The following is a 13,124-nucleotide window of genomic DNA, read 5'->3' on the forward strand; positions in this document are numbered from 1 at the left end:
CATATGTGAGTTCAGCACCAACTTGAAGTATATATTTGTTGCGAGTTCATCAGGAATTGATTTTCACTTAACTGGAACAATATAAATAGAGAAGACAAGAACGTGCTTGCTACTCACCTTCCACATTACGTGTTTCTAGCCCAGTTAAAGATATTTCAAGAAGAAATTTTTATCGAGAAAGTGACATCCACACAGCATCAGTTATTTTTTAGAACTGCAGGAGTAAAAGAAAGAACACCAAGTTTGACGCACAGGGTGTAGATGTATGACGCGTCAAGGTATAGGTGATGTCTAGGACAACAGAAGCGCCAAGAATGCAAAGGATAAATAGCGAAGTAATGTGACTTTTCAGATCAATAACCAGGGCCCACTATTTTGCATTGGTACTTGATCCAATGGTCTATCTGTAATGACAACCAAATGTGGCGTACCGGTGAAAACGAAAACAGAGTAAGGTATGCTAGTCATTATGTGTTCGCATTTCAGTTGTTCATGACATCAGATGTCACCCGGCAGCGCCATATTTTAAGTTGTATATTGAAGACATGGACAAATCGGCTCGAGTACAACGTATACGTTGACTTCATAGCACACAATTTTCTCTTGAAGTGTTGAATCTTTGAACGCTACGATCGCTTAGACAGTAGTGCCTAAGACTAGTAGTTTCGGAGATATGGTATATCACGATGTTTGTTAGGTAAGCGTGAATCAGTCATTGTGAAAAAGTTCATAGGAGGAAAACGTAGACAGAAATGAGAGGAGTACTGCGTAAGTGGTCGCTTTCCACTGTTTATTATTATTTACGGCATTTGCGGACATGATGCACACTAAACCAAACATGATGGCACAAAAACATAGCGAACAAAATCGCGTTAGGATGTATTTATTAGAGTAAATCAACATAAGCTGTCAATCCGACGAACATGAATTCTTTTCTGAACAGTGTCATACATGGTGAGGGTGGTTATACATGCGTGCGCTCAGATTTCAACAAAGCGGTGACTTTCATAAAGCTGCAAGCAAATCCACGTGGAAGGGACGCTGCGCTCGCCAGTGTTCCTTTCGTATTCATCGATTTTTTTTTATTACAGCGCGATTTCGCGCTGTAATCAAAAATACATCCATACCAACTAACCCCACTCTCAATACTTTTGAAAAAGAAAGTTTGTTAGTTGAGCTTCAAGAAAACTTCGTCTTCGTCTACGTATCAACCCGGCACGAACACCTCTCGGCTTGGTGGCGTTATCTGTTCGGCTGCACTGTATGCTAGTGAATGGAATTGCGAAGCTGAATATGACGGCAAGTCAAAGTACGTTGACAGATCATTGAAAAAACAGTCCTGCAGAATCCCGGAAAGCGGTGCACAAGGAAAACACCATGCTTCAGCGATTGAAGTCAAGCCTACGCGAAGCAGCAGTGAACTTTTGATGAGTAACTTCTAATGGGTCAGGCAAGCTTAGCTTAAAAAGCAAAGTTTGTCCGACTCGTGTCGCTTTCACTGTGGATCTAATTAGACACAAAAAAACCCCGCAGGCGGCGGCCAGAGATCATTCGCTCTCCACTCTTCAAGTAGTGTGCCAGATCACACCACTCTATCAGCCAATCATGAGCGTCCCCTTTCTCCGTAGAATAGAAAGCAGGTATTCCTCGCTCCACGCGCGCTGTGCGTTCCTTGTTAATGAAAAATCAGCTGCGCAATGGGTGGGTCATGCTTAGAGCACTTCATTGAACAGGACAGAGCCCTCAAAGGACGACACTGGAGGGGGCTTGTGAACGTGTGCCAGTTCGCCAAGTAATCCAGAGTTCAGCTAAGCAGAATGCAAACACCAGGCCTAGTCACAATTATATGCTTCGCTTAGCTTTTTTCATCACGTTGGCGGAGGTGCTCCAAGTTTTTAGTGCTCTATAAGTGAAAATTTGATTTTAAATAAACTGCAAGTCTGAGTAAAATATGCTGCTTACGAGTTTAATCTTTGCGCGCTGAATAAACAAATAATAAACAGCGCTTCCCCACTTTTCACCGGAGAAGGAAATAAATTTGCAAAAGCTATAAAGCGCCACAGGTGACACATGTTGCACGCATTGAACTTTTTTATAAACTGCGTATCTTAAGGGGAGGAAAAAATGAAATAGTGAAAGATATTCTAGCAGGTATAAACTGTTCAACGTGTTTAGGAGTTCCACTCCTTCGAACAGCAATACAATGAAAGATGGCCCAAGGGATCCAACAATGTGACTTTTTTTTGCCTTTTACCCAATTGACAACCCGAATTTTCTATCCTCCCATCAGAGGTAAGCTGGTTTGCGAATCGGTCGTAATTTCTTGGAAAGGAGCCGTAGTGCTGGAAACATAGAAACCAAGAAAGGGGACTGGAGAAACGCGCTACTTGTTCTGTTCCTTGGTCTCTGTTTTTTCAGCGTTGTGCTGTCTTAGAATGAGCAAAACCAACTAGCCCGAAAGTCTGTACTCTTGTGATGACTCTATTTCGCTTATGTTACGGCGTCATGAGAGCTGCAGATTTTCTCCAGCTTGGGCACTTCCACATGGCACCCAGATTGACAGCCTTTACTTTTCCTTCCACATCAGTCGCTAGTGCACAGAACTTTTATAACAAGAGGGACTGGGTGCCTTATACATTCTCCTAAGCCAGCTTGACGACGAAGGCCGCCCGTTGTGGCTACTGACAATGTCATCGTCAGATTATTAGGTCACGGGAGTAGCGGCCCACATTGTCGTTGCTGTTGTTCATGATGATAATGATGATGTTATTCAACTATAGCGTGTCTTTTCTCATGTGTTGGCAATTTTCAACCGTCCGCTTGTTGTGCGATTCACATGGTGTGATCCCTGGTACGTTCGCTTCTTACACGCAGCAACTGTTAACGTGATTATGGTAGACAAGACTACAATATAGGGACTTCTTTCAAAGCTGTTGCAAGCACTAGCGTGGCTGTGCTGTAAATTGTTGGAATGGAGCGAATAATACTTGGGTTTTGTTTTTTACTAAATTCCTTTTTGTGCTATCTTTATTGGGTCGCATAAACTTTTTTACCGCATGCCACGTTTTTTAAAGGTCAGCATTTGATGACGCTCTTATGGCTCTTGCAAATTTAAAATGTCCTGCAGTGCAACGTAACATCTATTACATTACAAGGGGATCATATAAGGTTAATTATTTTATCTGGCGCACCATACAGATGATTCGACAGGCAGTAGAATCACACATAGCTATTCGAACCCATATTAATACGCATGCCTTTTCATGAAACAATAACGCAGCCTTAAAGCAATATTGCAGACTTAAAGAAAACTCACCAATTCACATGCCTTGTGATTCGTCGCAGAAAACCGTCCTCGTGCAATTGGCCACTTCCTCTACACCGACTACATGAACTGCGCTATTCTAGAAATACCATACCACGGGGATCGTAAGTATTCCTCTTGATTAATTGTGTAACGAGCATTTATTCACGTATTTATACACACTAAATAGCTTTCATCCGCATTAATTGGACTGCAAAAATATCCCTTTAATGGCGGCAAGATGGCAAGTTGGGCCAGTTGGTTTACAGTAATGTTAGGAAATTTGGTTGAAATACACCATAACGCACAAACTAAAAGCAGACAGGACATCGCTTACAAGAAGCGTAGTCCTGTCTTCTTTTGCTCTATGTTTTTGGTGCACTTCTGCCAATTTTTTTTTACCTTTTTCAATAAGTCTGTATTTCAATGGCTACTTAGTTGTGATGATGTGATTCTGTTGTTTCTTCTTTTCTGTCCGAGTTGTCTGGCACTCCCTAACTTGATTAGGAATCCGCCTTAACACTCCATAATACTTTACCAACTATGCATGAAGTATGAAATACGAGCAAGAACGCGAGTGTGAGCCTGAAATAATCAGCTGCACTCTTCAGCTGCACTCCTAAATTACTGATGTAAACCTATACGACAGTGAAAAAGAAGCTTCCTCGAACAATATATCACACAATTGTTTCACAGTAAGGTTGTCATCCCGTCAGACTTGATGCATCATCCGGCAAAAAGAGCGTTCCACACTCGGCGTCATGGCTATGGTTTTAGCACACTTTTAGCAATACACGTGCAGACATACCTAACAAAGTGGACGGGAAAACACCGTCTGTGGTAGCTAAAGTGTGGTACACGTTTTTAGGAGGTTGTAAGCCGGTGTTCCAGAAGTTGCAAAAGTGTTTATTCGTCCCCTTTATTTATTTGCATTCATGTCATAATTACTGTACTGCAGTTGTAAGGTACAATTACCTTTCCTAAGCTTTTCATGCTGCGAGTGTTTTGGTACGTCATTACGTTAGGTAGATGAAAAAAGGACCCCTTCAAATCTACCTCTTGCAATACTAAAATAAGAAAAAAATTTATTCAGGGAGACATCGTAATATGCCGATGTATTATCAACAACAGCTGGACTACGTTCTCTGTTGGACAAAGGCCTCTGCCCTGCTCCGTCAGTGAACTCAGTCTTTTGCTAGCGGCTTTCACATTATACCCGCAAACTTTCTAATCTCTTCTGCCCTCCTAACTTTTAGTCTCTCCGTAAGTCACTTGCATTTTCTGGGAATTCACTCAGTTACCGTTAATTATAAGCGATTATCACGCTTACGCACTACATGGCCGGTCCATGTCCATTTATTCTTGATTTAAACTATGATATCTTCATCCCCGGTTTGTTCCCTGACCCACTCTGCTGACTTCTTTCATCTTAAGATTGCATCTATCATCTTACTTTCAATCGCTTGCTGCGTCGTCCTCAACTTAAAGGGACACTAAAGCAAATAACAATTTACGTCAGAGTGAAAGCTCAATGTATTACCACATGTAAAATGACAATATCATCAACAGTGCCCTACTCGCCGAGAAATTAAGGTAAATGCACAAGAACGCAAGCGCCGCAGTAGGACATCTTCAAAGTGATCCTGATGACATCAGACAGACCGCCTATATTTATTCACTAGTAATCGATCCAATGGCATTAAATAAAGAATCTTCCGTACAGCGAGAGACGCAATAAAATGCTGCTCGTTTGTTTCTGTTTGATTCATGGAAAAAAGAACCGCCGCACGCTTCTGTGGGGAACGGCGTGAGTGGTTCAAAAATTCGATTTTCGTGTGGTTACACGGGACAGATTGTGCCATCTAGCGGGGCGCAGTTGAAACAAAAGCGTCTGCAATTTCAAAGCGAATGGCGGGAAATGGATCAATGGCCGCTGTTGCTCCTGTGGCTCCCGCTGCTTTCGGTCCGCTGCTACTAGCGCAGTAAAGCGGGGCAACGTTGTGGACGGCAACAGTGACGTGAGACGGTCCGGTCAGTCCACTTCTTGGGGCGGGTGATTTGAAACGCGCTAACCCGATTTAAAGCACTAAAACGTGATTTTATTTTAAAATAGGCCCAATTGGCACGAAAGTAGCAATACGAGGTTTCTGGACCACTATTTCAACAATCAACGTCGACTAAATAATTGGCTGTGTTCTTTTAGGCTGAACCTTCATTGTAAGCTTCCAGGTTTCTGCTCCGTAGGTAAGTACGAGCAATATGCCGCTGTTATATACCTCTCTTTTGAGAGAGAGAAGAAACTTTTAATGAAGTGTCGCTGCTGGGGTCAAAGGGTGCAGTGGGCCGGGAGACCCGCTCTCTCAGGCGGCGGCCAGGCCTTGAATCCTGGCAGCATCTTTGGCCAGTCGCACAACCCAGAGCTGGTCTTTCTGGAACATGCTGAGTAGCATAGTCTCCATGTACTAAGCCGTGGGGATATGGAATGTAGAGTTCATTTTATGGCGTGAGTAGCTGAGTCCCATGATGTGATGGATAATAGCAATCTACCAATCATAATTTGAGAATGCTTGCCGAACGTGCTCACCCCCCCCCCAATTTTTTATCTTCTGGTTACTTCAATCTCGTGGTTTGCATACGCGTTTACTACCTGTCCTAAATAGACGTACTCTTTCACAGCATCAAGTGAACTGCTACCTATTTTAAAACACTGTTTTGTTTGAAGGTCGTCGTGCATTAATTAGTGTTCTGCAGATTATTTTAAGGCCCACCTTTCTGGTCTCCTTGCCTAAATCAGTAACCGTGAATTGCAATTTGTCCCCTGATATAGTCAGCAATGCAACATCATTGGCGAAACGCAGGTTACTCATCTACTCTTCATGCACTATTATGCCTAGCTGTTTTTATTCTAGGCCTTTGAAAGCCTCCTGTAAGCAAGCTGTAAATATCGGTAAATGTCCGCTCGTCTTACACCCTTCTTTATTTGTAGCCTGTCACCTTCGTTATGGAGCACTATGATAGCATTTGCTGATCTGTTTGATTATTCAAAAATGTTCATTTACGGTGCATCGCCGCCCTCATGTGCAGGTGTACGGAGTGTAAAAATAAACACCATGCCTGCGCTGAAGGTACAGCACACAGTGGAAGCTAGACGAGTGGAATTTGGGAGCCTTTTTTAAACACTTATTGAATAACTGCTCTAAGCCCATTTGCTTGATAACCACTACGGCCTTAATATTAGAAATTTTTATGTAGTATTCTTGCATTTGCTGTGCTATTTTTTGTCATTTTTCTGAGAAGCGAGGTATTCGCTAAACACTTGCAAGTAATTTTGCGCCAATTGTTCATGCAGTGGCTGAGGACGATGAGGAATTATGGCTGAGGTGGGTATGCGCCACAGTTATTAGAGTAACAAGAGCAAGCTCTTGTAAAAGGTTGAAACGTTTAACGACACATGCGTTACGATATTCGCATTGTGTGACGGCTGGTTGTTTTTTCGCTATTTTACAACGCTTTTTGAGTCGTATTAACGCGATTGCTTTCCCGGCATCAAGCCTGCTTACAGCAAGTTTGCTAAGAAGCCCCAAGTACCGGTGTGTCACCTCTTCTATTTGCACTTTACCTAGAACCACTGTGCTTAAGCATAATGCAGTCGCGTTGCATTCGTGGCTTCAGTATATGAGGCAGTGAAGTTAAGGTATTAGCTTATACACACGATGTCGCATTCTTTTGCGCAGATAAGCCAAGTGTCGAAAATGTGATATACACTATTGAAGAATTTGGCGTAGTATCAGGAGCTCGTTTAAATGCCTCTAAAAGTTTAGGACTGTGGTTTGGCTTGTGGGGTAGCACACCAAACCACTTTGCAGGGATTAATTGGACAAAAACTCTTCCAACATACCTTGGTGTACCATTGCATGCGTATAGATTCAGTGCGCATTACTGGAAGGAATGCGTCCCTAAGCTTGAACGACCGGCCCAGACATTTGTTCCCTATCGACTTTCAATCTTTGAGAGAGCTGAAGCTTGCAATACTTTCTTAGCAATAAAGATTTACTATGTATTGGAACTTATTCATTGCGCAAGATTCTATATACAATTCTTTCATTGGATTTTCGATACTTTCATATGGTCTTCGACTTTTGAGCCCATGCGTCGTGATAACGTATTCGAGCCAGTAAGTGAGGGTAGGTTAGGATTAAAACACCTTTATCTATGGCAAATAGTGTCACGATTCTTCTTTTTTTGAGACAATTTCCATCCTGTAATCCGTTCCTTCTTGCAGGTTACACTTGTTGATTGCTTACCAGATTTAATTGTTTCATCAAACTTCTCCGAACGCCCATGCTTGTGGGGATTCATGCAGGAAGTGTACCTCGCAGTTGAGTTCCATTAAGCTCGCTTTTCTGTAGAATACCAGTACACAGTATCGCGCAAGGTACCGTATAAGGATCTACTGAGTACACTCTTCCCACCTCTGTTGTACCGCTCACTGTACTCCAATCTTCTAGGCCACGATATGTTGAAGCAAGTGCGCAAAATGTACATTCCACTGAATTCAAAAACATTCTTCTCTAAACTCCACTCTGAAACATTAGCGGCAAACACGTGGTTAAAAAGAAAGGGTTTTTTTATTCCGTCTGTTAACTGCTGCCTATTTGATGACTCGGAAACGATTAAACATTGCTTTTTTAGCTGCAAAGATGCCATACTACTTTGGGATGTCCTTCAGCGAGCACTAAAAAATGTTGCGCCAATAATTCTCACACAATGCGTTATCTTCTACCAGCAGCGCTTGATGAAGTGCCATATGGTATGTTTTTCCTCATGGTTATGCACAGCTTGTGGAAAACACGAATGCAAGACCGCAATGCAGAGCCCACCACCTCTTCAAGCACAAACTTCATTCAAATGGTTATCTACCTCAAAAACATTTACGACCAACCAGACTTTAGGCCGGAGTGGTACTCTATCTTAGAGAGCTGTTTGACTTCACTCCATTTTTGTTTGAATAACACAATGTGAAGAACTCTCCATGTGAGGAACTCACGCTGTGTTAGCCAATGAGTGTCTACGAGTAACGCTTGAGCGCTTATTTTCGCGATTTTTGTACTTTTTCGCTTGATTTTGTCTATATTGCGCAAATACTTTATTAAATACCATGCAAAAAAAGTACCGGTGTGGTAGAATACTCGGCTGCCACCCAGCAGACCCGGGTTCGAGCCCCACAGTGTAAAATTCGCGTGACGTGGATACGGACATCGGCGGCGGCGGCAAACGTTGAACCGTAAGGTATGGCGCTCTTTTTAAAAATATAAATATTTTTTAGCTTGGATGTTCAAATATTCATGATGAATATGCGATTTTTTTCATTTATTTATGACGTTTTATTTATTAATTTATTATTCAGATATCCTAAAAACCCAGAAGGCATTACATGAGGGGGAGTAACATTCATTGGGGGAAATTGTATACAAAACACTAAACAACATAGTAGAAATACATTAACAAGTGTAAGTAGGAACAAAAACGTTTTAAGGTTAAACAATGACTAAAGAAAAGCAGTTATAACAAGAAAACTAACTACAAATCCAACAGTTAACAATAAATATATTTTCCTTGCAAGGGCAACACAAGCCTTGATAACGATTAGCTTAGAGTTTAAGGATTGGCTGCACGTGATTAACGAAGGATTCACGATCGACAATGAGTGCGATGTCAGTAGGAAGAACGTTCTATGCATGAATGGTGAAGAGAAGTGGCGAGCGATAGAACAAATTAGTGCGAGCGAAAAGGGGTTCAATTTTATACTGGTGATCTAGTCGTGAATATATAGGTCGAGCTGGCCTGATATTGAAAGTATCGTGGGATGACTGATTGTAGTGTAGCTTATGAAAAAAGGACAACAGTGTCAGCATCCTGCGCTCTTCTAACAAAGCTAAGTTGAGTGAAGATTTGATGTCAGTTATGCTTGATGTGCATAGGTAGTTTTTGAGATGAAACGAGCAGCCTTATTTTGGACAGACTCCAGCTTCTGTATGGGGTAGGTCTGGTGGAGATTAAAGATTAAGGAGGCGTATAGTAGGGCCTTATGAGCAAGAAGTTTGGTCTCAGAGTACGCTGGATGCAACTTTGGCGTAATGAAGCCAATAGATCTGGATGCTTTACTAACAATTGCGTCTATATGAGCGTTTCATGACAGGTCTGATGATAAATGAACAGCAAGGTAATTTATTGCGGATACACACTCTATGGGTATGTTGTTCAACGTGTAGTTGTATTATACCGTGTTGACCAATGTTGCCAACCTGATAGCCTTTCTTTTATTTACGTTAATTTGCATTTGCTAGTCAATAAACCATTTTTTTAAATTTTCTATGTATACGTCAGACTGAATGAAAGAGGCATCGTGTGGGTTAGTAACCTGTCTGTAAATCACGCAGTCATCTGCAAGTAATCTTACTGTGGAATGCATACTAATACTGATTTTGTTATTATTGTTACGTGATTTCGGCTGACTGAAACAGGGCATAGTGGGACATACCCATGAAAGGTGCCTCAGACTGAGAGTGAAGAAGTGGACGTTGTCGGTGAGCTGCATTGATGCTGTTGACTAACTACTGTTATTTTCCACGTAACATTTTTGGTGGAAGTGCTGGGTGCTCTCTTGACAACGGAGCTACGCAGTGGACGGCTCCTTAAGTCTGCTACCATGGCTCTGAGTGAGGATACGGCTTCGCCACCTACTTCAGCAAGGACAGCAACCCGGTACGTTGCCCTAACGCAACCCCGTGATCTCGGTACTTTTACTGGAGAGGAAAACGCGAATGTGGACAAGTGGCTTAGTATGTACGAGCGCGGATTAGTATGTACGAGTGGCTGGGAACCAACCGTTATGCTTACGAATGTCATTTTCTATCTTGACAAGACCCCTCGAATCTGGTTTGAGACCCACGAGCACGAAATCACAAGCTGGGAAATGTTTAAACAACAGCTCCGCGACCTCTTTGGCAACCCGTTTGGCCAACAGCTTGATGCCCGAAAGCAATTGGCCGTACGTACACAGACGTCCACTGAGCCCTACTTGACTTATATTCATGACGTCTTAGCGTTGTGTCAAAGGGCCGATCCCAACATTACTGAGGCCGACAAGATTTCGCAAGTTTTAAAAGGAATCGCCGACGATGCGTTCAGCCTGCTTGTATTTACCAACGTAACGACCAGCGACGCCGTGATCAAAGAGTGCCGCCGTCTCGAGCAGGCGAAGAGTCGACGCATTTTGCAGCAGTTCCAGCACCTACCCAAGACCGCGGCAACGTCGTCTTGCGAAGCCACTCCTTGTCATACGTCTACGACCGAAGACATGACGCGCATCATCCGACGTGAACTCGAGGCCGCTTACCCGGCTGCCAACAAACCGACATTCCCCGACGCCTCAACGCCAGCTGTCGCCTTCATCCAGGCTGTTGTCCGCCAGGAATTCGCTAACCTTGGTATCCTGTCCACAGCCCCTACCCTTCATAATACTGGTCTCTCGATAGTTTCTGTGGACATGAGACATCGCCGTCTGTACTCTATTCGAACCAGGAACCCGTCTGAATGGCGAACAGCTGATGATAAGCCAATCTGCTTCCGCTGTGGTCGCGCAGGAGACATCGCTTGTTACTGCCGCAGCCAATGGCCATCTATGCCTTCTGTCTCGTACCCCGCTTACAGTAACTAATTCCGTCCACCAAACCACCATTATCCGACCCACAATGAGTCTACAGCATTTACTGCCCTCGAGGACTACGGCCACCCTGTCCCGTCGTCCCAACCGCCTCAAAGCCACCCTTCTCGTTCAAATACGCGTCGCCACTCTCCCTTGACATCGTTTAACCACCGCATGTCCCCGGAAAACTAGGCTGTGCAGCTTCTGGAGGTGAAGCTGCCCTGTCGACCTTACCCAAAAATCCTCTGTTGCCCTTACGTTTGAACCGGAACACCCTAGAAGTATATGTTGATGGCACACCCGTTGAAGCTTTGATAGATACGGGCGCTCACGTCTGTATTATGAGTTCGCGTTTTCGTCGTCGCAAGAAATGTCCTCATGCCCCCCTTGACTAGTGTTGTCCATGTTGCATATGGCGCAACAGTCCCTGTCGTCGGTATGTGCACAGCTCAACTTACCGTAGCCGGTCATCAAGTGATCGTCCTTTTTACCGTGCTTGCAACATGTCCCCACGACCTCATACTAGGCCTCGATTTTCTTGCCGCCAATTCTGCTCTGATTGATTGCTCCGCTTGTGTGCTCCGCTTTCAACTGCCACAAATCAGTGCCGCCCCGCACCAACCTACATTCCGATTACAATGCAACAACTTTGTTCACCTGCCCTCCAAAACTGTGACGTACGTCGATTTTCTGTGCTCACCAGCTGTGCCCGACGGTGACTATTACGCTACGACTCTCACCGACGTATTCCTTGCGCACAATGTTACAGTGCCCTATACGGTGCTCAGCATCACAGATAACAAAACTTGTCTACCACTTGTATAATTCGGCTACGTGAATCATGTGCTTCCACAAGGCATTTCCGTGGCCCACCTGTGTCCGTTGCTCGATTCACAAATTGAAGTGCTTGCCTTAGACACCCTTGTTTCACCGCAGCGTGCATCGCTCGCAACACATTTGGGCAGCCGTCAAATTGTATACATGGTCGCCACTGATCTTCCGCCTCCGCAAGTGGAAGCCCTGCAACATCTTCTCGAGGCCTACCAGGATATTTTCGATTTTGGCGACCGCCCTCTTGGGCAGACGTCCTTTGTCCAGCATCGCATACACACAGGTGATGCCAACCCTGTTCACCGCCGTCCCTACAGAGTGTCTGCTTTTGAGCGGAGCATAATTCAGAAGGAGATCAACAAGATGCTAGCGAAGGACATTATTGAACCATCATCCAGTCTCTGGGCATCTCCGGTGGTATTATATAAAAAGAAGGACGGATCGTGGCGATTTTGTGTGGACTATCGCAACCTTAACACCATCACCAAGAAAGACGCATACCCTCTGCCCCGCATTGACGACGCCCTTGATTGCCTCCATGGTGCCGCCTACTTTTTTTCCATCGATCTTCGTTCTGGTTATTGGCAGATTGCCGTGGACCCCATGGACCGAGAGGTAACGGCTTTTGTAACACCCGATGGCCTCTACCAATTCAAAGTCATGCCTTTCGGCCTATGTAATGCCCCCGCCACCTTTGAACGAATGACGGACTCCCTGCTCCATGGATTCAAGTGGTCTACGTGTCTTTGTTATCTGGATGACGTGATCGTGTTTGCTCCCACTTTTGAAGCGCACCTTGAGAGACTGTCGAAAATTCTTGATGTATTTCGTCTCGCCGGCCTTCAGCTGAATTCATCCAAGTGCCGGTTTGGTCGCCGTCGCATTACAATACTTGGACATATTGTTGACGCTTACGGCGTACAGCCTGACCCAGAAAAAGTTCGAGCTGTGAAGGATTTTTCTGTGCCAAAAACTGCCAAAGATGTCCGCAGCTTTGTGGGGCTCTGCTCCTATTTTCGGCGGTTGATCAAGAAGTTCGTGGAAATCGCTCGGCCCCTAACAGATATACTCAAACCAGATGAGACGTTTACCTGGGGTCCCTCGCAAGCAGCAGCATTCTCCGACCTGACCACTTTGCTCACTTCTCCTGTGCTGGCTCACTTCGACCCTACGGCACCGACCGAAGTCCGCACCGATGCCAGCGGTTACGGAATATGCGCTGTGTTGGGTCAGCAACAACGTGGGCAGCATCGTGTGATAGCTTATGCCAGCAGGCTGCTG

General features: G+C 44.4%; 1 protein-coding gene across 2 annotated transcripts in view; it reads left to right on the forward strand.

Annotated features, from left to right (window-relative positions):
- LOC119174112 (uncharacterized) overlaps positions 1-13,124 on the forward strand; it is a 76,244-nt gene that overhangs the window by 31,430 nt on the left and 31,690 nt on the right. The window contains exons 4-5 of one of the 2 annotated variants that reach the window (XM_075896201.1): positions 3,346-3,429; positions 6,654-6,684. In XM_075896201.1, the coding sequence (XP_075752316.1) occupies positions 3,346-3,429; positions 6,654-6,684 (115 nt within the window). The remainder of the gene's footprint in view (positions 1-3,345; positions 3,430-6,653; positions 6,685-13,124) is intronic. The other variant, XM_037424919.2, reaches the window with a different exon arrangement.

The sequence above is a fragment of the Rhipicephalus microplus genome, chromosome 5, assembly GCF_043290135.1.
Source record: "Rhipicephalus microplus isolate Deutch F79 chromosome 5, USDA_Rmic, whole genome shotgun sequence".
Lineage (NCBI taxonomy): Eukaryota > Metazoa > Arthropoda > Arachnida > Ixodida > Ixodidae > Rhipicephalus > Rhipicephalus microplus.